Source organism: Acipenser ruthenus, chromosome 21 (genome assembly GCF_902713425.1).
Source record: "Acipenser ruthenus chromosome 21, fAciRut3.2 maternal haplotype, whole genome shotgun sequence".
Lineage (NCBI taxonomy): Eukaryota > Metazoa > Chordata > Actinopteri > Acipenseriformes > Acipenseridae > Acipenser > Acipenser ruthenus.
Window position 1 is genome coordinate 3,914,048 of NC_081209.1, and position 24,224 is coordinate 3,938,271.

General features: G+C 38.3%; 1 protein-coding gene across 12 annotated transcripts; it reads left to right on the forward strand.

Annotated features, from left to right (window-relative positions):
- The first annotated feature begins 117 nt into the window (after nucleotides 1–117).
- On the forward strand, nucleotides 118–24,069 carry LOC117428147 (ARF GTPase-activating protein GIT2-like). Of its 12 annotated transcripts, none has more exons than XM_034925318.2 (22): nucleotides 118–452; nucleotides 5,768–5,839; nucleotides 6,295–6,428; nucleotides 7,073–7,185; nucleotides 7,547–7,652; nucleotides 8,362–8,448; nucleotides 8,564–8,694; nucleotides 8,859–8,953; nucleotides 9,045–9,090; nucleotides 9,575–9,626; nucleotides 10,206–10,278; nucleotides 10,443–10,540; nucleotides 11,321–11,432; nucleotides 11,681–11,823; nucleotides 12,031–12,180; nucleotides 15,111–15,359; nucleotides 16,779–16,868; nucleotides 19,000–19,082; nucleotides 19,301–19,492; nucleotides 20,088–20,216; nucleotides 21,070–21,133; nucleotides 21,398–24,069. In XM_034925318.2, exons 1-22 carry the CDS (start codon nucleotides 401–403, stop codon nucleotides 21,608–21,610), a joined length of 2,484 nt encoding a protein of 827 aa, XP_034781209.2. In that variant the 5' UTR covers nucleotides 118–400; the 3' UTR covers nucleotides 21,611–24,069. The 12 variants fall into 12 exon arrangements, with proteins under 12 accessions (XP_034781209.2, XP_058850346.1, XP_058850349.1 ...); XM_058994363.1 differs by having other exon boundaries at nucleotides 5,771–5,839; XM_058994366.1 differs by having other exon boundaries at nucleotides 20,088–20,245; nucleotides 21,398–21,535.
- Nucleotides 24,070–24,224: the final 155 nt, after the last annotated feature.

A 24,224-nucleotide genomic window follows, 5' to 3' on the forward strand; every position in this document is an offset into this window, starting at 1 on the left:
TATCAAGAATAACGTAACCCTGAACTCGTCTTACGCGTACGTTTGTTTCTCTTCTAACCCCGTAAAATAAACACACGTAGTGCTCCGCCTCCCGCCTTGATCCACGCCGGGAACTTTACGTATTTTCCTTTTGCGAATGAGGACTGCCTCCTCTGGTGTGGCGGTGGGTTTGCACGGCGGGTTTCGAGTTTCCGTTTGTTAAGCAGCAGGCTCCGTCTCTGTGCTGAAAAAAAAACAACGGGGATATTACTTTGTCGTTTGTTTGTTTTTTGGGGTTTATTTTTGATTTTAGGACCATTTACAAAGTGTCCTGTCACATGCGCTGGATCATATATGACTCGTTAAGGCAAGCGAAAACGTAGTAATTGACATTTAAAGGCCTTTTATTGAAATAAAAAGGATGTCGAAGCGCTTGAGGAGTAGTGAGGTTTGCGCTGACTGCAGCGTTCCGGGTAAGTGACAAATACTGTAATAATAATAATAATAATAATAATAATAATAATAATATCACAGACTACTGCAATTATTTTGAAATAAAAATATATTGTTTCTGACAAAACAAAACAAAAAAAACGGGCGCAAGTATCTCTTGCGCCTGTGTCAAAACATTGTTGGATTTTAGTTTGTCCTTCATATTTTCTTGAGTGGAAAATAATGTACTGTAATAAACTCCTAGAACGCTTTTCTTATTTTCTGATCAGGTTTTTCGATGTTGACGAGTAATTTGGTGTTGTTTTTAGTTCGTCTCTGCTTAGCATGAGCGAACTCCAAATTTGGTACCAGGGATGTGAATTGTGAATAATTTGAGGTGTAGCATGTATTATGTTATTGCATTGATATCGTGTTATTTTTTTTATTTTATTTTTTTCTCCCCTTGGGCAGCCAGACAACTCCCTTTTATTTACAAAGATGGTTTATAATATGTCGTTTATAGATATTTCAGTTTGCTGCTAGGCACTGGCAAACAAATATTCAAAATAAGTTTTGTTTCAAAGTCTGGCTACTCCACAAACTCTATTTGATTCCACCTACTTTGGAAAGCCAAGAAAAACAGCAGTACTGTCTTTAATTTAACAAGTGCTTGACACAACTTTGCACAATTTCACATGACTTAATGCGCTTACCTTGACAACCATGGGAGTCTGTATGTTCTCTCCAACACTGACAGCTGCTAAGGAACAGGTGGGAAATAAGACACTAAATGAGACCCTGCCTTGGTGACACTGGTCTCTGGGTTAGTAGGTCACTGGGTAAAAAAAGCACATTACTGTGTGCTTTACATTATCATTACTCAACGTAACATAAGCTACATTTTCATAGGCACTTATATTATTAACATCAGTGCCGTGCCAAGGGTGCTCAGGGCCCAGTTGGAAGACTCAGATCCACCCCCCAAAATCACAAAACGAATCCACACGAAGTACTTTTAAAAAGGGACCTTCCTAGCCTTCTCTGAAGCAATGTCAGGGCCCCACACTAAAGCTAGTTGCTGTTTTTATATCCGGACTTGGTAAAGACTCGACACTTTTCTTCCTGTTTTATTGCTGTGAATGGCAGTGCATGCCACAGTCTGATATTTTGTGCAAAGCTCTAGAGTGAGAATTCTTTAGGCTGTAAGTTCAATGTGTAGTTTCTGTGATAATGGAAACAGACATGCACACATTTTAAGGTAGGAACGGTCGTGGTGTCTCCATGCAATTCAGTTGTTAAATGGAATTTCTTTTGACGATATCTGGAAAACAGCAGATTTAAAGCATTTTTTTTATCTAATCCATTAATCTCACAGTTATACTAGCCTACACTTGACATCTGTAGCCAACGGACTAGAAAATAAGTGAATTACCTAAAAATAGTCTCCTGTAATATATGCTTATTTATCTTCACCATTAAGACAAGTGGTCTCTTGTTAGCATACTATAGTTACCTTTGGGTAACAAACAGCATAGGGATTTGGTTTACAGCTGAGTCAACCTGTGATTGGCTCTAATATTAGGACTTTGGGGGCAAGCCACCTTTTCTTCTGTCGTTGTACTTCAGGCTTTGATTTCCGTTTGTTCCTGCTGGAGGGAAGGTGGGTATTGACGGCACTGTTGTTCAGGTGTTTCATTGTCAACATGCTCTTCAGCTCTAAGACAGAGAGGCTGCAGAGGTCGTGACTCTCTAAAGACAGTAAGTGTGATTAGGAATAATAACATGGTCTGACTTATGTCACTGGCCCTAATTTGCATTTCTGACCGCTCTCTGTACAGCAGCTTTTAAAAAGTACCACATAACAAAACAAACAATAACTGTGAGAGTATAAGTAGTCGTGAAAATAATGCAACAGGTCACTGCATTTATTATTGTTACCTCTGACCACTTTCTAATCCCCAATGTAACAAGTTTCACCTGCTGTGGCTGTAGCCACAGGAGAGCCACACACACACACTGGAATAGAAACTAATAACCTGTCATACTGCATAAATACTCTGCAGTGGCTACAGTGAGCTTGTGTGGCTGTAGATGAGAGGACATGCTTTTTAACAGTGGTGAATTATCTGACTGCAGCTATTGACCGTGACCAAACCAACAGCACCAGGGGCCATACATTCTGAATTCTGTAAACATCTGGATTGACATCATGACACATACAAGGTGTTTTTATTTTAATTGCCTTGAACAGGGGTTTTGGAATGAGAGAAACCTTAAAAACTAATAGGTCTAAACATGGGACCTAAAATATTTACGTCCTGTCAGTTAAGTTTTTTTTTTTTTTTTAAAGGATGAAGTGACATTGTACAAGACACAAACAGCAGTGTCAAGAGATCTAGAGGCAGAGGTGGCTGCAGACACTGATTACGCAATGCCGTAAATACTAACGGGAGCTTCAGCAGGGGAGGGTTTGCCTGTCTAAACTGCTCTGGTCTGCATGGCCTTTCAAGCAGTCCCAGAAAAATAAACTCACACACATGCAAAACGTTAGGCTTGCTGAGATCGGTTGCTCAGCAGTCGGAAGTAGCTCTCAAGTGTGTGTGGCAGCATGAAACTGAAAGACCACTCATTGTACATTATACAGATTATAGTGATCCCAGCCCTACATGCTCTGATATTGAGCTGCAAATCTTCTCTGTCTGTCATGTGACTTGTTTGCTACAGTATTACTGCAACACATTCCCCATCTGATAATTTTAAAAAAACTAACTGGCAGTGAAATAGTATTTATTTTTTTCTCTGTTGTTTATTGTATGTGTTTAGTTTTCTCCTGTCTTTACATTTTTAAAAACTTGCAAATCGAGACTTCTGCATAAGCTATGACCTCATGTTAAGAAATTCTGAAATATACTTCCAACCCTGGACATGTCTGTGCTCTGTGAATGATCTGCGCTTCGCTTGTTGGAACTTGCAGTTAATTGCTGCAAGAGCCCATGAGAATAAGACGTTTGACATTTTTTGGTTTTAAATATTTCTTTTGGTTATTTTAAATGTCATTTTGTTTCTTCTTTCTAAATTAACTTTTTTTTTGTTCTGGTAAACCGAAGAAAAATATATTAGTCTGATGCTTAATAGTTGGCCAAAGCAATTATTTTTTTTTTTCTTGTGGAGTGTGGGCTAACAGCCGCTCATGTCTGCTAGAATATTTGGTCTTTGTGAACACAGTATAGTAATATATATAATATTAGTGTGTTTTATTTGGATGAGTCACACCACAAGTTATTTATTTTTTTTTAAATCTGGTAGGGCTGCGAGTAGGGCAGTTCACTCTTACAGGAAGTCAATTTTTACTTGAGGTTCCTCTGAGCTGTTGGTTAGTAGTCCTATGTTAAAGCAGACACAGTCAATGCCACAGTAATTCATTTTACAAAATTGCTGAGGGTTTAGTATCACGTTACCCTTGAAATCTGTCCTTTATTAGGAAGTCAGTAGTCTAGGCAGTGCCATCTGCCGTAGTAAAAGACTCCAGTCCCAGACAGAGATTACAGTAGAATGCAAATAATTAGAATATCCCATTTATGGTATTCTGCTACCTAAAATAATTAACATGAACATTTGGTGGAAAACATTTATTATGAAAACATTAAAAACATTTGATATGCAAAGTTCAAGGCATAACTTGCACATTGCAAAGGAATTTAATTAATTACAGTATATAAAAGGGCTTCAAGAACAAACTTGATCTATTTAAATACAGATATTAAAACAGAAGTTACAAATTCTCCTGTGTCCTAGATATTAATAAAGTGTAAAGTGTGTTCTACAAATCAACACAGTACAATCCTCTGAATCAAGATAAAGTAATTAGTGGCAGTACCTTGTGTTGGCTGTTCTATATTTTTGCCTTGCTAAAATATCCGGTAATTACAAATAATGACACATTTCTTCTTTGTACTGTAACTGCAGCATGTAATTCAGAAAACCCTGGCATGATTCTGACTTGACACACAAAGCAAGAGGAAGCTGGTACTTTGTAATCTATTTAACAGGATGAGATGCTGCACTGTCTAAACATCCAGTGAAGCCTGTGACACGATTTCATTGATGTTGGCCATATATGGAAGTAGAAGTACACTTCCCTTTCATTAACCCAGTACAGTATCGCACAGGCAGATGTTAGGAGAGTAATATTTTGCATTTACATTTACAAGTTAAAAACAATAAATGAACATTTTAAAAAAGAACGCTAATCAGGATATGTGCTGTCTGCTTGATCAGAGTGGAGTTATTGAAAAAACAAAAAAAACTAGAGAGGGCTGGTCTGTGTTTTCATGAATACAAAGGCAATACCAACAAGTGATGAGACCCAGAACCAAGTTCTGCTTTGACCGTGAGCCCTGCTTGTTCTGCTTTGACCGTGAGCCCTGCTTGTTCTGCTTCGACCGTGAGCCCTGCTTGTTCTGCTTCGACCGTGAGCCCTGCTTGTTCTGCTTTGACCGTGAGCCCTGCTTGTTCTGCTTTGACCGTGAGCCCTGCTTGTTCTGCTTTGACCGTGAGCCCTGCTTGTTCTGCTTCAACAAGCCTTGTGATTTGCTCGTAGTTGGCTTAGTGTTCATGGACCCTCGGGTTGATGCACCTCCAGAACGCCTTCTGTAAACTCTCTTGTATGCGACTGCAGCTTTATTAAATGTTTTATTTTGTAAGAGAAATATTTAAATCCATATGAAACCACAGAAAAACTGATCTAATACATGATTTGCTCACACTGTGTGGGAAAGTATTTCCCCAGAACTGACTTTTTTTTTTTTTCTCATGGTAGTTTGTGGTTCTTGTCAGACAGAATATTGTGAACAGTGGTATTTTTCTTAATTATTATATATTTATAATTTTTTTTTTTTTTAAGTATTGTACTCCTTAAAGTATTAGGTCTGACTGCGCACAATAATAAGATCATCACACTTTTTTTGTTTTATTTTAATTAGGCTGCATAGTGTTGGTGTGAACTGACTGGGTTTCAGATTTGGTCTAGCAGGAAGTCTCTTATATCTTCCTCATTATTTATAGTGTAAAATAACTGTGTCTTACAGTTTGCATTGACTGCTAAGCAACCAGTCATATAAAATCAAATCTGCACTCTTTATACTATAAATACAGTATCTGGAACTGCTCTTGGTATTTTGTTTTCCATAAGTAAACCCTTCAGCTAGTATACACTGGTTAGCTGTCTCCAGTGAAGTCCGAAGTATCTCCTGTTCTGTATTCTCTCGAGGCCAATGCTCACAGCTAAGCCTGGGGTATGTGTATGCTGTTTGGCTTAGAATCAATGGTAAAATTGTTCATCTTAACTTACTCACAGCAGCTGTGGATATTGGTACGGTTGCTGAGAGACACAAATCTACTGGCAATACTGACCTTCGAAGCAAAAAAGGTACTCAACAGTTCTACTGTGATTTAATAATTGCTGCTTTTCATTGGCTTGGATTCCAGTTTGTTTATTTATTTTTTTAACTAAACAAAAATATCAAAGGCATACCTTTTTCATCATAAACAAAATACCTTCTGGGTAATGAGAGACCTCAATATCCTTCACATTTACACCGCTGATTTCCTTTGACTTCGGGTGTATGTTGTACTTCATAACATGTCCGCCAGGAGGTCACTATGTTGCGTAATGCGATGGTGATTATATATATATATATATATATATATGATCTGGTGCGTTTGTGTGTATGAAAAGAATGACAGTGGCAAAACAAAGCGAGGAGGAAGAAGTGTGCAGGTGGAAACGGGAAGCTGATCTGATGGGGGCCCAACTGCTCATTTAGTATCCAAGGTCTATGAACAACAGTGTGTTTATCTCCCCCCTCCCCCCTGCCCCCACAGACCCTCGCTGGGCCTCTGTTAACCGTGGAGTGCTAATCTGTGATGAATGCTGCAGCGTACATAGAAGCTTGGGACGGCACAGCTCACAGGTGCGGCATCTAACACACACGCCCTGGCCTGCCACACAGCTACAGGTAAGAATTAAATCTGTATCTTAAAATGATAGTTATCACCCACTGCGCCTGAAATACCCCGGTCGCAGGAATAGAGAATGTCCCAGACATGCTTATTTTTAATTATTATTATTATTATTATTATTATTATTATTATTATTATTATTATTATTATTGATTTAAGTAATAAAGAAGTAAAGGCATGTTCAGTGTTTATGATGGTGATGACATTGTGTCACTTCAGTGGGCCCCTGGGCTTAATGTCTAGAGTCATCAGATCTGTCTGGAATGCACTGCTCTATTTCTGTACCAAATACAGTATCAGTTCAGAGCAGAGCTACAGCAGCTCCACTTTAAAACGCGATGTCCTTGTTGATTTTGAAACATGTTTCAAGATTTGTGAACTCCAAGGTTCATTGCTCTTCCTCTCCTGGCTACATTTGAAACCGAGCCTTCAGAAAGAAAGCCCTTATCGTGTGTTCAGTTCCCGTAATAGTGAAGTGAAACCAGTATTGGTGTTTGTCTTTGCAGCATGTTGCATTGTTCCGTGGCTGCAGGTGTCATGCAGGCCACTCTGTTTATGAGCACAGTTCTTAGTGGGTGATTAATACTTGCATTTGTGTGCATATTTCTGTAAATGCATTATTTCTGATCATATTTTGCAGATGGTGCAGACGTTGTATGGTAATGGTGCAAATTCAATATGGGAACATTCCCTTCTGGATCCTGCATCAATAATGAGTGGCAAGCGTAAGGCCAACCCACAGGATAAAGTACAGTGAGTATAGCGATTTGTTAATTGGCAACCAACAGTTACTGTCTAATAACGTTCAGTGGTAATATTCACAGAGCCCTGAGATGACATTTAAAGTAACTAGCACAATATTTATTTGTGTAAAATCCCTGGCCATAGCCACTGCATAATTACTGCAGAAGTTAAGAATTTAAAATATATAAAATATAACTGAATCATTCTGACACTGACTGTTTGTGAGGACAACCTTTGAAATAAAATCTTTTTCAGCTTCAAAGAAGTATAATGCTGTTGGTTTTGGTGTGCTGTTAAATATTCATATGTCTTCATTTGATACCATAGTGGTAAGAGGACCCTTATAAATCACTCTCATTCTCCATCCTAGCCCAAACAAAGCAGAGTTTATAAGAGCCAAATACCAGATGCTGGCATTTGTCCATCGGATGCCATGTCGGGAAGAGGACAGTGTTACAGCCAAGGACCTTAGTAAGGTACAACATACATTATATCATTTAGCTGTGTCATAGCGGTGCATTTTAAGCACCTGTGTACTAATTTAAATGCACTGTTTGCACATGGACCTCTATCGTCCGACGGTCACCCTGTGTAGTTATGACAGTTTGTTTCAGTGCATTTCTAATGGATCTTGTGACATTTAGGTCTGCAGTAGTAACATCTTGATTTCTTGGCATGGACAATGGAAAAACTGAGTTGTAATTCCATATGCCGGAGAACTAAAACTTCATTTTTCAACGTATAGGGTGGTCTTTGGGCTCTCCCTCTGAACGAGGAATATTGAAAACACTTGCTATGAATCAGTAATCTGATCTTTTTTTGTCTTATGATGAAATCATGTTTCCAAACTCCTTAAATTATATATTTGAATTGTATTTCTAATTCAAATGTTTTACTGCTTCGCACTCTGTACTTCCAGGAGCAACTGGGATGTTGATTTATTGTCATGTAAATCCTGTGTAAATAGATAGATAGATAGATAGATGGAATGTGTTTTTTATTGAGATACTAAATTACCCCAGTACAACAGTTCATGCAGTGCGGTCCTGTATTATATAGTCTTCACTGTAACAGGAACACATTGCACACAGTTTTACTTCCCATAACCATTGCAGTATTAAAAATGAAGAGTTAGTACTGTACGTAAAGCCTTGATATGATCATCCTATGTCCTAATTTCCCTAGCAACTTCATTCAAGCGTTCGGACTGGGAACCTGGAGACGTGTTTGAGGTTACTTTCCCTTGGAGCCCAGGCAAACTTCTTTCACCCAGTAAGTCAAGCATTAGCAGAACAGAAAGACTGATAATCCAGATTAAACCTCAGCATGATGTGGCAGCTGTTTCTCTTTGTCAGCTCTAGTTTGAAATGTTTTCTATTCCTTTTAGGAGAAAGGAAACACTCCCCTTCATGTTGCAGCAAAAGCTGGGCAGATTTTACAAGCTGAGCTTTTAACTGTGTACGGTGCCGATCCTGGGGCTCCAGATGCTAGTGGCAAAACCCCAATTGACTGTGCAAGGTAAGGGACTGCGTTTCAGTATATTTCATCATTAAATCACTTCTTAAAATACATATTTAAAAAAATGTTTGCTGTCATTTTCTAAAAGGAGGAAACAGTTAATGAAAGTGTACAGTTTGCTTACACATGCAACATTAGCATGTATTTATTGATTTCTTTATTAGGCAAGCAGGGCATCAGGATCTTGGAGATCGGTTGGTTGAAATCCAGTATGAGCTCACTGACAGGCTAGCATTCTACCTCTGTGGGAGAAAGCCGGGTAAGTTGAAAATTGAATGAGATTAAGTTGCCATCGGATCTCTGTGCTTTTTGTATTGCTCGACTCCTTACTTCTTCGTTTGTGTTTTCAGATCATAAAAGTGGACAGCACTTTATAATTCCTCAAATGGCAGACAGGTAAGAATTTGTCATGTCTGGGAAATCAATTTAGAAATAAAGAGAATGAGAGCCTGGGTGCTCAAACGGGGTCGTTACATTTGAACTCCTGTGCCTGGTTCTCCACCAGTTGGGAGTGTTGGAAATGCAGGGTCCTCCCCCCCAGCCACTGCTGGCTGTCAGTGTCTGCTGCTCACTGAGCAGGGTTCACTGGCTTAGTATTTTGTTATGGGGCGGAGGGCCCAGATATGTTTTGTTAGTTTTATGCCCTGGGTGTAACACCAACCACACAGTTCAACTATAAACTACATTCTGTGACTTGACTGTTCTCCTTATTGTACAAAATCGCAGATTTTTCACTTTTTATTTTAATGCTGCTTTGAATGGATTAGGCACATGTAAGTATCCAAGCTTGAATCGCCTACAATTTCATGTTTGTTTTTTTTTTCTGTTTTTAAATATTTTAATGGTAATGTGTGTGTTTTTTTTTTTTTTGGTTTTGTAGCAGTCTCGACCTATCTGAATTGGCGAAAGCTGCTAAGAAAAAGCTCCAGTCTGTAAGTGTGCATTCTCAGGGCACCCCTGAACACTTTTCCTTTTAATCAGGCTGTATAAGTATTGTATAGTTTTGTACATGCATCCTGATGGTTGGTGCGTGGTACACATTCTATACAAATAAAAAAGAAGTTACTATTTCTTCCTGGAAGAATACTTTAAAACCCAGCTGTTAGGCATCAAGAAATTTTCTTATTTTGAATTGTGTTACTTGCTACTCTTGGAAGTAATACCTTGGCTTTGTGAATTTTAAAGATGTGTTATTTAAGTGCTACAGCACTAACACCACAGTTTTATACAAAAATATATTCCTTGTAATTTTAAAGCTTTGTTGGTTGATATTATTTTTAGCAGAAGAGAATGTGTGTATATATATATATATATATATATATATATATATATATATATATATGTATATATATATATGTATATGTAATCCTATCAGCTTGCATGCTAAAATATTTGAGGACATACTGTAAACTTTCTGCATTTCATCCCAGTGACACATCAGTCTTGGATGTAATATATGTCTACATTATTATTCACCACTAATTCTGTTAATCCAATAAATATGATTACAGCTAAGCAATCACTTATTTGAAGAATTGGCCATGGATGTCTACGATGAAGTTGATAGAAGGGAGACCGATGCAGGTGAGAATTATTATAATGAAGTTAAAAACACCTTGCATGTGTGAACAAAATGAATTGGTGCTCATTTAAAAAAAAAAAACACGTAATACATCAAGTTAAGATCCATGAAGTGAATTGCTGCAAGAGTTAAACCTTTCAGTGACTGCGTTCTCTGCCCTTTACAGTGTGGCTAGCAACACAGAACCACAGCACCCTAGTAACCGAGACTACAGTCGTGCCTTTCCTTCCTGTGAACCCAGAATACTCCTCAACAAGGAACCAGGCAAGTATTTGCAGTTTGTTTGTTCAGCTTCTTTTCTTGTGCTGCTTGTGCACCAGCATTACACCCTTAACCTGCTTCATGCATTAAATACTGAAAAAAGCTTAAAAAAAAAAAAAAAACATATGGGGAAAAATGGCATCCTCATATGAGGCTATCATGCATTTGCATTTTTCATATGTCCCCATATAACGACTAGAAGAGGGTTTTTTTTGTTTTTTGTTTTTCTTCTCCTCCCATATCAGGACGCCATGCATGAAAGGGTTAAGGAAAACATGCATGTACAATGATAAGTGAAATCCCAGCACATGTTTTCTTGTTTGGAGCCTTGACTTGTTTAAAGGGTGATTTAACCACTATTGCAGTTGACCAATGTAACCACGAGGTGGTATCATTTAACAGTGCAACAGACTCTTGTCGTCATGCCCGTGCTATACCCCAGGTGTAGGTAACCATGGTCCTGGAGTGCCTGTTTTTTCTTTTACCCAAGCCCTAATTGATTCAATGATTGGCTTAATTGGTCAAAATTACTATGTGTTCCAGGTATTTAGCAATTGATGATTAAGAGATACCTACAAAACCTACAAGATTGTGGCATTCCAGGACCAGGGTTGCCTACCCCTGCTATACCCAATACCTCCTTCATGTGAAATTATTGAATGTATTAAAACTTTGGGGTAAATAGAAGCTGTTTGTCTGTCGCTTTCTGACTGATTCATTTTAGAGTTTTGCATACATCCAGTTTAATTTATCTTGAATTGACTTATTTCTATATTTTTGCAGGGGAGACAGAAACTTGCAAGGTTCAATGCTCACGAATTTGCAACCCTTGTAATTGATATTTTAAGTGATGCCAAACGTCGACAACTAGGAAGCTCTGTTTCAAGCCCTAAAGGTAGAGTATAACACCTGATCTGCTGTTCTGTGCGTCTTAGGTGACTGAGAAACGGGACTGCTTTCAAACAGCCAACAGGGTGACCTTGAAAATGAGAAGTTGCACCTCATAGATCTGTTTTTATATCGTATAAATATTTTATGAAAATAGCTTTTTATTTTTTATTTTTATTTAACTAATCAAGGTCTCGCTGAAATGGAACACTGAGAAAAAAAAAATATTTTTTTTTTTTGTTTGTTTTTTGCCAGAAAACGTAGAGCTGATACTGAAGAACATAGGCAGCCGCCATGGAAGTGAAAGTCAGGACAACGACCAGCCTGATTACGACAGCGTGGCGTCGGATGAGGATACTGAGCTGGAGCCATCATCGGTGAAAACAAACCGCGCCAAGGTAATACGTCGCTGTTTAGGAAAAAAGGCAGCTCTGGAAACTTGCTTTATATTCAGTACAACAGATGAGTCTGTGCAAATGTCTTTTAACCTGTGAGAAAGCATTCTTGTTCAGCATCTTTCAGCATGTGTCGTAATCATAAAATGTTGTTACAGTTGAAATATTATTATTATTATTATTATTATTATTATTATTATTATTTGGCAGAGCGTGGACTCAGACTTGTCAGATGGGCCAATCACAGTGCAGGAGTTCATGGAGGTTAAAAACGCGCTGACGGCATCAGAAGCAAAGATTCACCAGCTAATGAAAGTGAACAGCAACCTGAGTGATGAACTGAGGCTGATGCAGAAAAAGGTACCTTCAGAGCACTCTCACCATGGCACAAACACAGACCCCTTATAGCTGCGGGGCGTCTGGGAAATCACAAGGGCGCAGCAGTGCACCATAACGCCGTTGCTTTAATGCTGTGAATTAGCTCTATCTTTGTAAAGGGGATACCCTGTAAAATGGGTGAAGTGTGTAAATGCGCTTGAAACACAAGCATCAGATCTGTTTATCATCTATTTCAGTACACTGCATTCAACAGAAACTTGATTTTAGCGAGTGACCTTCTCCCTGGTATTTACAGCACTTTAATTCTTAAATGATCAGACGTCCTCTGTCGCCCCAATCTCTGAAACCAATGAGAAAGGTTATGGTACAATGTGATAAGGAGTTCCTCAGTGGTTAGAGTGCTGGCCTGTTGTGCGGAACATTGTAGAAACATTCAACTTAAAACCGTGCTGGAGAATGTAAAAAATGTAAATATGGATATCGAATCTTCCAAAGCTGTGGCATTGGTGTTAATTGCCATCTCCATTCCTTATGCTATACGTACAAAGAAAAGTAAAATCAGCCCCTGTTAGTCGAACTGGAGAGCTGATGAAAAAGTAATGAGTTTCTGATGCATGTGTTGTTACTTGGGAGACTTCAACCTGGACAGAAGTGGGTAACTTGATCAGATACACAATAGCCTTCAGACAGGAGTGAGAGCTGGAATTACAGTGCAGAGGGGACTAATAAGGTGTAATAGAAGATAGAGAGACCCGAAAAGAAACCAGTCCTTTGTGCTTAAACTTGTGTTTAAAAAAAAAAAAAATAGTTTGAGCTCTTTTTTTTATTTTATTTTGCCAAAGCCAGGATCAAATTGTTATCCCGAGTTGTAAAATATAACCGTGAGAAGTTCATATTTGAATGAAATGGACACAAAGTGGCGACAGATTTTTATTTTTTAAAGATATCACATTGCTATTCAGTCTTTTTGTTAAATCTCAAGTTGCAAATGGTCTGACAGCCTGTCACCACCCTGGCTGTTGTTTTAGCAGACACGGTACAGTGCAATTGTCAAACCTCTTTATTAGAATTCAGATTGAAATAAATTAATAATTGAAATAAGATGCTGATACAGACATGGAAACACATTTTCTTTATTATTACTAAGAGCAGCAAGTTAGTTAGACTTAAGATGAGGATTGAAACCAGGTATTCAACCTTCAACCACTAGACCATACTGCTTCTGACTACAGACCCTAGTAAAGTCTTTTAAAATAAGCACCAGAAGTAAAATGTATATCATTCTTAACACCTAGAAAAGTTCTAGCGTATGAAAAAGTAGTTTATCAGAACATGTCTGGTAACTTTTATAAGTTGATGCCTGATATTGCATCAGGATAGTTCAACAGAGGCAACCTCCTGGTTCTGCTAGGCCAGCCTAAAGTTTGGTTAAAGTCTGGTCCAAGTGTTGGTTGGTCTAGCAGAACCAGAAATGGAGTTGCTTAGCGGGGATCCGAATCTGTACTTTAGACCTTGCTGCACCCAAGTATTGCATTCGACTGTAAGAATGTTCTCTGCATCATGGATTGTACACGTTTAACTAGGCATTCATGTTTTGCACTGGGTAACTTCATACAAGGAGAATCTAGCTGTGATCTGTGAAGCTGTGTGGGCTGGCATTGTGTGAACTTACGGCTGATCAATATACAATGATATTGCCTTAAATAATAATATTATTAAACCCTTCCTGCTGCACATGATCAAATGCAGACAAGGTAATTTGAGTATTTTGCATTCAAATGTTATTTGCAGAAACATGTATAGCGTTTGCTTGAATTTACCATTTTTCTGAATGTCCAAAATAGCTATTTTTCTTAAAGCTTCCAATTCTAATTTGATTGCTTCAGCTTCTATTCATCAGCACCTTTTGCGGTATTATAGCGATCCAGTTATACCAGGCTTGCTCAGTCACTTCTGCAGGGATCAGGGTGTCTCTTAATTGGGTGCTACATGCTGTATTCTTTGCCTGCTTGCTTAAGTTTTGCTGTGTCCTTGTTTTTCTGCTAAGCATGTTTTAGGTTTAACTTCTTCATCAGTTATACTCTTGAGTTGTAAAATTTAAGTAAGAAAGAATACAGGAAAGTTAGTGCAATGCTAAATTACTTTCCTATAAACGGTGCAAGATTGGATTTTCAAACTTAAACACTCAATCAGACTAGCAACGCCATCAAATTAAACATGGCTTATCTGGGGTCGAATTATACAAAAGGAATGAGGTTGCAAGTCTAGAAATATATAACCTTCCAAATTGGAAGCTGCATCTTCAGACTCCATTAGTAAAAAGGAGATTCTCCTGTACCTTTTATTACAGCGCTCACCCACAAAAGTAGAAGACAGGTCTGCAATGCTAAATGCGATTAAACAGCACATAAAATGTGTTTCCGGCATGAATTCTAAGTAATGTTGGCATTATATATTGGTTTATAACAGTAATACATGAAGGCTACATCTTGTGTGTCTGCTACAAGAAGTTTTTTTTAAAAAGCGTAGGGATTTTGGTTCAGAAATCATTCATACAAGCCCAGATTGTAAAGTGGATATTCATTTTAAGAATTATGTTATAGAGGGTTTTAACAGTGTAGAGCAAGTAGTACAGTGGTCATAAAACTAGGTAGTGGATTCACCCCAGATGATTTGAACAGGAAGAGAAGTGTTATTCTTTTACCATATCGTACCCTGCAGATTGGGTAAAGTCTTGCAATGTAACCCTCCTAGTCACAGAACAGGAACCACACATAACCAAAAAAAAATAAAACACAGCGTCATGAGGAAAGTCTGACAGAAATGCATTTCTTATTCTAAAGAAACTCACCAATCCCCTTGAATCTCTAATCTAAAAAAAAGGAAATAAACAAAAAGAAAAGCTTGCTGCAAAAGCACCTTTTTAGCATATTGCTAAACGTCTCTTCCAGCTGCAAACGCTGCAAAGCGAGAACACTGCTCTCAGGCGGCAGGTTACAACCAATATCTATCAGGTCCCGACTGGTTCAGAATACCCAGACCCCTCCAGCCCTTCATCCCTGAAGCGGCGTCCGTCTGCAAGAGGCAGCCGGCCCATGTCTATGTATGAGACTGGCTCTGGTCAGAAGCCCTTTCTCCCAAAGGGAGAGGTCACCTACCCAGAAGAGGGTATAGCCAGACTGCAGCCCTTCCCACCACATGTAAGTACAACTGCAAGGAGCTTTTGCTATTCTTTACTCTTCAACTGGTTTTGTTTTTCCTTTTTTTTGCAGCTTTCTGATTGTTCTAATCTCCCAAAGTTATGCTTCATTCCATTTCAAAAGTAGCTGGGCAATATCGGTCATAAAAAAAATGTGACAAGCTGTTAAGATCACACATTGGTTCCAGTGCACAGTTTATCGATGCCTGTGTCAGGGCATAGACCTCTAAACTTGGTCAGGGATAATAAATAAGTATGTAACTCTTATATGAAGTAATGGGTGGCCAATCAAGTCCTGTATTGAACTAGATGAACACTGCTCTTGTCTGTGCAATCTGATATTATCATATCGTGCATATATTGATTTAAAAAAATTAGACAAAAGAAATAGGATGGTATGGCAGACAGGGAAGTTGATGCTTTAGACCTGTGGGTGAGGATAATAATGGGGTTAAAATGATCCATCAAGTCTGTTTTTAAATATTTCTTATTTGAGCTACTGATATTTATATCATGTTTATGTGCACCCTTTTATGAGCAGACTTGTCTGGATTTCTGAGACTATTTAAACCGCTTGAGTTTTTTGTGATTGTTATAACCTTTATCTTGTGAAAATATGATGATCTTGGAGTTTTGTATCTGATAATTATTGAAAGATTTCTGCTTTCTATAAATAACATTTAGCTAGTTATGTACTACAACACTGAAATTTAGTATTAAACATTTAAAAAAAAATGTAATTGTTTTGTCATTTTTCTATTTTCGTTTCTCCCCGTTGCCAAGAACATTTAACACCTAAGATTTATTCAAACAATCTTTTTGCATTTTGGTTTTTAGCAGACCCAAACTTTTCTTTTCTTGTCGACTTGGTGTTTCTTTGAGAAGAAACACCAAGATGTGTGTTTTGTGTTTTAATCGGTATGCCAAGATCTCCTTCAATATTTAAATAAAGAAAACAAAAAGACGTTTGGCTGTGTGTGTCTTCGGTTCCAGAGTAAACGGTTTACATACCCATGTATCCACAGTATTCTGAAGTTTCTCATGTTAGATTGTGAGATTCCTCAGAAGATGAAAAATGTGTTGCTTCCTGGCATGGCCGATATACTTTGAGAGGTCAGTAAGCAACATGTTGATGTGCCTGAAGGGAGTTTCATAAGTATTCCTAATATCAGGAATAAAAATCCAGGTGCACGAAGATCATTTTGAAATACTGTAAAGTCAAACCAGAATAAATAAGCAAGCAAAACCTTGGCATACTGTATCTGTCTTTCACATATTGTTGGTTTTGATATTCTTTCCTAATTGTATTAATTTGTTATTTTTCTGTCTTGGTGGTTGTGTTGGTTTGTTTTGTGTGTGTGTGTGTGTCTTTTTTTTTTTTTTTTGCCCGAGTTTGTTTTTTCTTTTTTCCCCCTTCCAGATTGGAAGGAGTGCTTTCGTGACCTCCTCTTCATCTCTCCCTTCCTTCCCTTCCACACTCTCCTGGTCGCGGGATGACAATGCACGAAGGGTTAAGTACCTTCTCAATTGGTCTGTCCCCCGGAGGAAGCGGCGATCTCCCCGAAAGCCCCTGGCCTCCATCCCCACCCCTCTCTCCTCCTCATACTCCCGTCCTGTCCCGCTGCATGATCCATCTCTCCACCTTTTTGGCTCTTCTTCTAAACTGATATGTATCTCCACCCCTTTCTTTCCTTTTTCACATGCCACCTTGTTTTTTTGTTTAACCTCACATACTCCAAATGTTGCACAGTGAGCACAGTTTTTTTTTTTTTCCTCCATGTTGGTGTGCTGTCAAAAACTCGTTCTTTTTTTTTTTTTTTAGTGTTATTTCTACAAATAAGTATACGTGAGCACTGGTTAGCAATGTGAGTTGCTAACCAGTACCACCGAAAATAAGCTTGTTACAGAAACATGTGTGAAAACCCAAGTGCCAGAGATTCAAGAGGTTTTGACAGAACACTTGTAGTAACTGCACACCATTCCTAACAGCACACCACTGTACTAAAAGCATTGTTAACCCTATCCTAGGTAGTGCAAGCTGGCTGCTGGTTTAGAAGCAGTGCATACCAGAAGTGAGGAGTAGCTTGATTTGTTTTTTTTCCTTTCAATTTACAGGATGCAGTAAGTTAGTAAAAACTGTACATTGAAGCACAGAGCTTTTCTAAAAATTAATTGGTCACAAACCTTTTCACAATATATACTTTAAGAGGAATATGATTCTAAATATAACCTTGTAACAAGTTTTGATCTCCCAGATTTATTTTAAAAAATAATAATTATAATAATTTACATTGTTGGTATTAATTTGGCTTATCCTTTCTAAAGTAGGATTTCTTATGAGTCATAACTCCTTTCAAAGCCAGCACCAGCTAGGAGTAATTATCTATAATTAACCAAATTGCTTCCTATGAGCAAATTTCTAACCTACAGGCTCCCTCAAGCATGTTCACTCTGCAGTAACAGAGGCACTTAAAACAGCTGGTCAGGTAAAACAAGAGTGCCTTTCTATTCATTACTGAAATGAGCATTTTCTGTTGCCACGAAAGATGATGATAACATAATGTTAAGAAATCAGATGTTTGAGGTGACACAATAGCCAATTGTTGCCATGAGATTGTCATGTGGCCACTGAAAATAACCTTTGTGACCTCTTGACCATCAAATACGAAGAGGATTGTTTCCCACTTGGGTGGGGAACAAGGGTATGTATGTGGTTTAATGGACTGCTTTTTGTGCTCAATTAAATATGTCAGTTCTGTACAGCATTATGCATGTCTATTGGAGAGGTTTATCTTGAATTTAAATGCCTGTGCGCCAAATTAATATGTTGGTAACAACAGTATATTTAGTGCAGGTTTGGAACACGGGTGTTGTTCTAAACTCTAGTTTATTCAGTTTGACATTGATCTGTTCCAAGATGAATCTTAATCTTAATCATTCATACTGATAGGAAAAAATTCTTATCCTCCAGTATTTATAGAGACAATATTGTTACAACATAAGTGTGTTTTAATTGAGCATTATGTACTGGCATTGCTGTTATAAACAGGTGTTCAAATATTTGTGTCCGCTTTCCAGAAACAAAAGGTGGCTTAATGAAGCTCCAGGTCATGAAACTAATTATACATTTATGGTGAAGTAGCTGGTCTGTTGTAGGGCCACAGATAACACATTGATCATTAAAAGTAATGGAACATATATTTGAACCCTGGGTTTGTGACCTCACATGACTAACACTGGCGTTTGAAATGACTAAATCACAACAATTTAATTTCTGGCTTAAAGGTTGGTTTGCTTGTTTCATGCAAAGTCACCTGATGTTGTGTGGTGTTGTGTTCTTTTTTTTTTTAATTAGGGGTATACTTTATTTGCACCAGCATTGTGTGTGAGTGTTGATTTCAGTGGAACATTTCCCTTACAGCATTTAAAGTGTTGAACTCCAGTGCAACACCTTTTGAATTGAAGTTTTGGCATTTAGGTATTGCCAGGATATGTTTGAGCATTGAACTTTGCATTGAAACAGGAAAACTAACCCCCTGTCTTTATCAGCTGTTCTGTTCAACCCTAATGGCTGTGATGTGCATTAAGCTTTTGAAAGTTATAGTAGGCACTCCCTGTTACTGTGTTTCTGATTGTTTTAGGCCTCTAAACTGGAAAAGCAAAGCAGCATGCCGGACAGCGATTACGACAACACACCCAATGACTCTGAACTGGATGATACAGGGTAAGTGTTAAACGTCACTATATTTGTCTTTTGTATTGCAATGTGTGTTTTTTGCATACTTGCTTGCATTTTAAAAGAAAAAGATTGATTACTCCAGTATAAAGGGTTCTGCTTAAGAGTACGTTTCCTTTTCCAAAATTACGTTCCCTGTGCTATACAAAACCAAGATCTTCTGGTGGTCAGTGCAAGTGTTTCATGGTGGGTTGTGTTTCTTGCAGATGCAATCGAAAGGGCAAGCTGAGAACTAGCGGGTGGCATGGAGAGGGCTCCATCCCTGAGCTGGAGCAGGACCCGGAAGCAGAGCCTGACTCCACCCTGCCCAGTACAGAGGATGTCATCCGGAAAACCGAGCAGATCACCAAGAACATTCAGGAGCTGCTGCGAGCCGCACAAGAGGACAAACATGACAGGTAGGGGCTAGGGGCTAGGGGCGGGGGGAGAAGGGTAAGGTGGGGCGAAGGATGTATGGATTTCCTCTAACCGGTAAATGCATTCTTCACTGCTGCCCAGAAAGGCTTTGCTGCTGTTCTTTGTGCATTTGTGTTTCCTCAGTTACAGCGTAAACGTGGAGTATTGTGGAAGGCCACTTAGTAAACCCTCCTTGTTGTAAAAAGTGCCATTTGCTGTAGTTTTCCTTCACATACTAGATTCGTACTGCTCAGCCCATTTTGCCCTCATGTCCCGTTTAGAAATGTCTGTGACCTGAGCTGGCACATTTCTCATTTCTCCTTCCTCCTCTTTTTGTGTTTTTCTAAATCTTTCTATAAAAAAAAAAACAAAAAAAAAAAACTTGAATTTACTTTTCAAAGAACCAGCAATTTATTTGCAATGCTGATAAAGGATTAAGATTTATGTTCCTATTTATTTATTTTTTATTTATTTTTTAGTTTTACCTTCTCCGTCTCCTATGATTTCACTTTTTTTCTGTTTCTGTCTCCCTCTCTCTTTCCTCTACTCGTTTTTTTTCCTTTTCGTTTTCTGGTTCCTGTCCTCTGTTCTAAGCAGACCTAATGAGCGCGAGAGCCTGCGAAAGCTCAGGCACAGTCTCGGCTGTTTCAGTACCCTGGTTCCATGGGCCGACAAAACTCCTTCCCTGCATTCTCTCAGCCTACACCAGCCCGACTCTGCCTCCTGGTATTCCGGCTTCTGTCCCTGCCTCCCAGGCACAGTCTCTCCTCTCTCTCTCTCTCTCTCTCTCACTGCATTGTGCAGCAGGGCTTATACATGAAAGGCTTGCGTTAAATTGTATTAACATAACCAAAGACATCGAGATCCCTGTTTTGCAAAATTGTTCATGGCATGTTTTAAATAGTAGAAACAACCTGTGTGTGAATTGATAACTTGTGGCCACTTGTATGTATTGGTGTTTGAACATTCTTTTGGATGAAGTAATGATGGGTTATAGCAAGCGGGTCCAAAAAGATATGACCAAATAAATGGGTTTTGAAATGATTGCCTTTCATGTGTATCCACTGTGACTCTTTTTTTCTGTTATTTTTACCCACCGACTCCTTGAATATGTGTGCCATGCTCCTCTATAGATAGCTATTTATAGAAAAAAAACTATCCAAAACATGAAATACTCCTACAAGGCATAGCCCAGGGGGATGTAGTGCTTGGAGAAAGACTATCCTTTTGTTTTATGAATGATCTCATCAGGCACACTGTGCATGATAACCCAATGACCCTGCCCATGCAAGAATACCTTTATATTAATAAGAAGAACATAATGGAATAATGAAAACAAGATTGTGGTCCGTCATCATTAACTAAAGATGTTTTGATTTCATATTTAACTACATAGAAGCCATGTACCTAAATTCCAGAATTCAGTGCCTTCATCAGGAAGTCAAATGATCAAAACTACTTTTTAAAATGTCTTGATTTGTGTGTGTGTGTGATCTGTCGTTTTTCAACCGATGTTGGGTGCATGTTATAATTTCTTAAGCTGTTGTCTCATTGTTATTATGTTGTTTTCCCTCTATAGTTTTATACCATGTTCAGAAAGAATACACATCGCTGTAACCGAGATGGCTGCCCTCTTTCCCAAGGTGAGTTGCAGATTTTTTTTTTTTCCTCATTTTTGTCTTCCTCGTTTAGATTTAAAAATGCTGCTTTCTAGTGGTATTAAAGTAACTTTACATAACCTGCTAATCAGCAAGTAAATATTCTGTAATGGGAATAACCATTAACCTATTGGTATGCCATAACATTTTATAAAATGTCACTTTATGCTGCCTATAGTGACAACACAGTAAAAGGGTTAAACACAGTGTGTTGTTTTTTGGTTTTTTTTTCTTCTGTCCTGTTTGCAGAAGCCGCGGTCGGAGATGGTCCGAACTTCACTCAGGCTGCTGACTTCAAGTGCTTATCGTCTGCAGTCGGAGTGCAAGAAGACCCTGCCTGTGGAGAGCGGTCCAGACGCCGACATGCAGCTGGTCACCCAGCAGGTCATCCAATGTGCCTATGACATCGCCAAGGCAGCCAAGCAACTGGTCACCATCACCACCAAAGAGAACAGCAACTGACACCACTGGAGGGGGAGGGGGAGGGGGGGTCCTGTTGAGTTCCCTTATCACTTGGTTAAGATTTTATTATTAATTTTCATATTTAAATAAATAACAAGTGGAGACATTTTTAATTTTTTTTTTTCCAGGTTTCTATCAGTATTATTATTATTATTATTATTATTATTATTATTATTATTATTATTATTATTATTTGCATGTTTTTTTTTAAATTTAAATAATACTAATAATAATAAAAACCTTCCCAGAAAACATAGCCAGATACCTTACTACAGCAATACCTGTGGTTCCATTTTGGACTTTCTGTGTTCATCACTTGCTACCATTTCAGTATCTTGTAATGATAAGCTCCAATAATTAAGTAAACGTAGATTTCAGTTTAATTTTAATGCTGTTTAAATGACCGCACAACTCAACCGTTTCTACTAGTGTATTTACAAGAACACATGCTTTAGACTTTTCTTTGTCTGTCAGTAATTGGTTGAAACCGTGTAACTTAAACTTCTCTGACCTAAAGTGGTTCCCCTAAAATATATACCTTCTCACAGCCTTCTGAAGCAGGCTCATTGAGGCATTGTTGGGAGTCTGCCTTGAAACCTCTTCTTAAGGATAAAAGTCAATGGTGTGATATAACTAGCAGGATTTGAATGGATTTACCAGCATGTAAAAGAGCCTTTTAATGGATTGAACAATGTGCAAACAAGGGACTAAAAAAAGTGAAGTTTTAAAAGCTGATCTGGTTCAATCGTGTAATTATTTGAAGGGACAGTAAATAAAACAAAAAGGGAATTAACCAAGAACGGTTACTGCCTTGGGACAAGCAAGCTTTCAAAGAACGTTTTCAGTGATTTTTAGAATTTATTTAATTTAGTCTAGATCATTCACTCTCTAGATATTGAACCCTAATCACCTTTACTTTTGAGCTTATCAACTGATAACCCCTCAGCTCAAAAGTATACAGTGTAGGATTGAAAATGAGCCAGTTTAATATAAAATGCAGCACCCCGTAGTGGTTGCACCAGTACTAGAAGTCAGCCCTTCGGAAGATTGCTGCTGTGGAGAGAATCCATGAACAGCCCTTGATGCCAATCAGAAAGCTGCTTTCCCAGGCGCTGACATCACTGTATTCTAATTCACAGGTATTGTTTGATTCTGTTCTGATTTCAGTGCCATCAGTTGGTTTGTATTCTGTCCGGAACTGTGAAACTAAAAGCCATATCCCAGTGGTATTACAGCACTGATATACCTCATGCGTACCACCTTGGGAGCTAAACCACAAACACCTGTTTCTCTGTAACATTCGGGTCCCTGCCATCTTTAAAATAAACCATGCTGTCTGTTTGCAGGTTTGCTAAGATTTGTTCTGTATCATTTGAGCAACTGAATTCCATCTCTGCCTCTTGTACTCTCACCTATAGAAAAAATAAGAAACGTCCTGCATTACATGCTATGACATTTGCCTAATACCATAAGATTATTAATTATAAGATCATTAATGTTATGTAATATTTTTCCCTTAAAATACTTTTTAAATGCACTTAAGTCTACAGTAACAGTAGCTCATCTACCTATTTGACATATTACCTGAAAAACTGGTTACTTGGTTACCATCTGTCAGTTAAAATCAGAAATAACAATAGCTTCATGCGTTATTTTAATATCATTTGCTACTTACCATTTAGTTTTTTATATTGTTGTCAATTTATTATTCAGAGCCATGTTGTTCCAATATTGCGTTTTATTCATTTCCCCCCCGTGTCTGTTTCTAGTAAGTTTTTTCAGCTCAATTCACTGGTTCTGTGGACTGGTAACTTCTCAGGCATTTCATGTGATGTTGTGATCTATGGCTCCATCTGTTCTATAGTATAGTACGATTTAGTTTCCAGTCACAAATGTGCCGTTTGTCTGTGAGAACGGCCAAATGCCACCGATGACACTGTGTACCTGATCATCTTTACCCGATCACTTACGTGGTGTTAGCCTTTTTTTGTTTGTTGGTGCCATACTCTACACAGCATTTTACTGTGGTGTGCTGAGATCCTTTCTGCAACCAGGTTACTTCAATATCAAATGTCTTTTTGTTGCTGCTAATATCAGTTTGTCCTGTAAGTAGCAGGTAGGGTGAGCCTTTTATTTATTTATTTTGTTTCCCCCCCATAAAGCTAACGATCTGAAGCAGGTGCAGACCCTTCATTCTCAGTGTTATACTTGAAACTCAACAGTTGTTTGTTAAATGTCTTGTCGTCTACAATGCAATGTGGGCAGGTCTTCATGTACGTTACAGCCATTGGATAAACTCGCCTTTCTTTATAAAATTGTATTTATAACTGTAACCTGACACTTGTTTTTAGCCTTCATTGTATATTGTAAAATTTATTGTATCTGCTTTTTATGTGTTGTAATGTTTTTTTTGTGTTTTCTTTCCTGCTGATTATGTAATAAACCAGGCTTTAAATTATCGTTCTTTGTCATTACTAATGCAGGACCCCATTACACGCATGGTGCTGGGGTGAATCTAGATGGGTCCATTAGACAGAAGTCTTGGGCCTGCCAGTAGTCTGATTTTTGATGGAATGACCTAAATATATTTACTGTAATTATTTTCCCTTTTTTA

Coding starts and splice junctions, on each gene's coding strand:
- LOC117428147 (XM_034925318.2), top strand. CDS start 401: ATGTCGAAGCGCTTGAGGAGTAGTGAGGTTTGCGCTGACTGCAGCGTT. Junction 15,360..16,778: donor TGCAGCCCTTCCCACCACAT/GTAAGTACAACT, acceptor TCCCCCTTCCAG/ATTGGAAGGAGTGCTTTCGT. Junction 16,869..18,999: donor GGGATGACAATGCACGAAGG/GTTAAGTACCTT, acceptor TGATTGTTTTAG/GCCTCTAAACTGGAAAAGCA.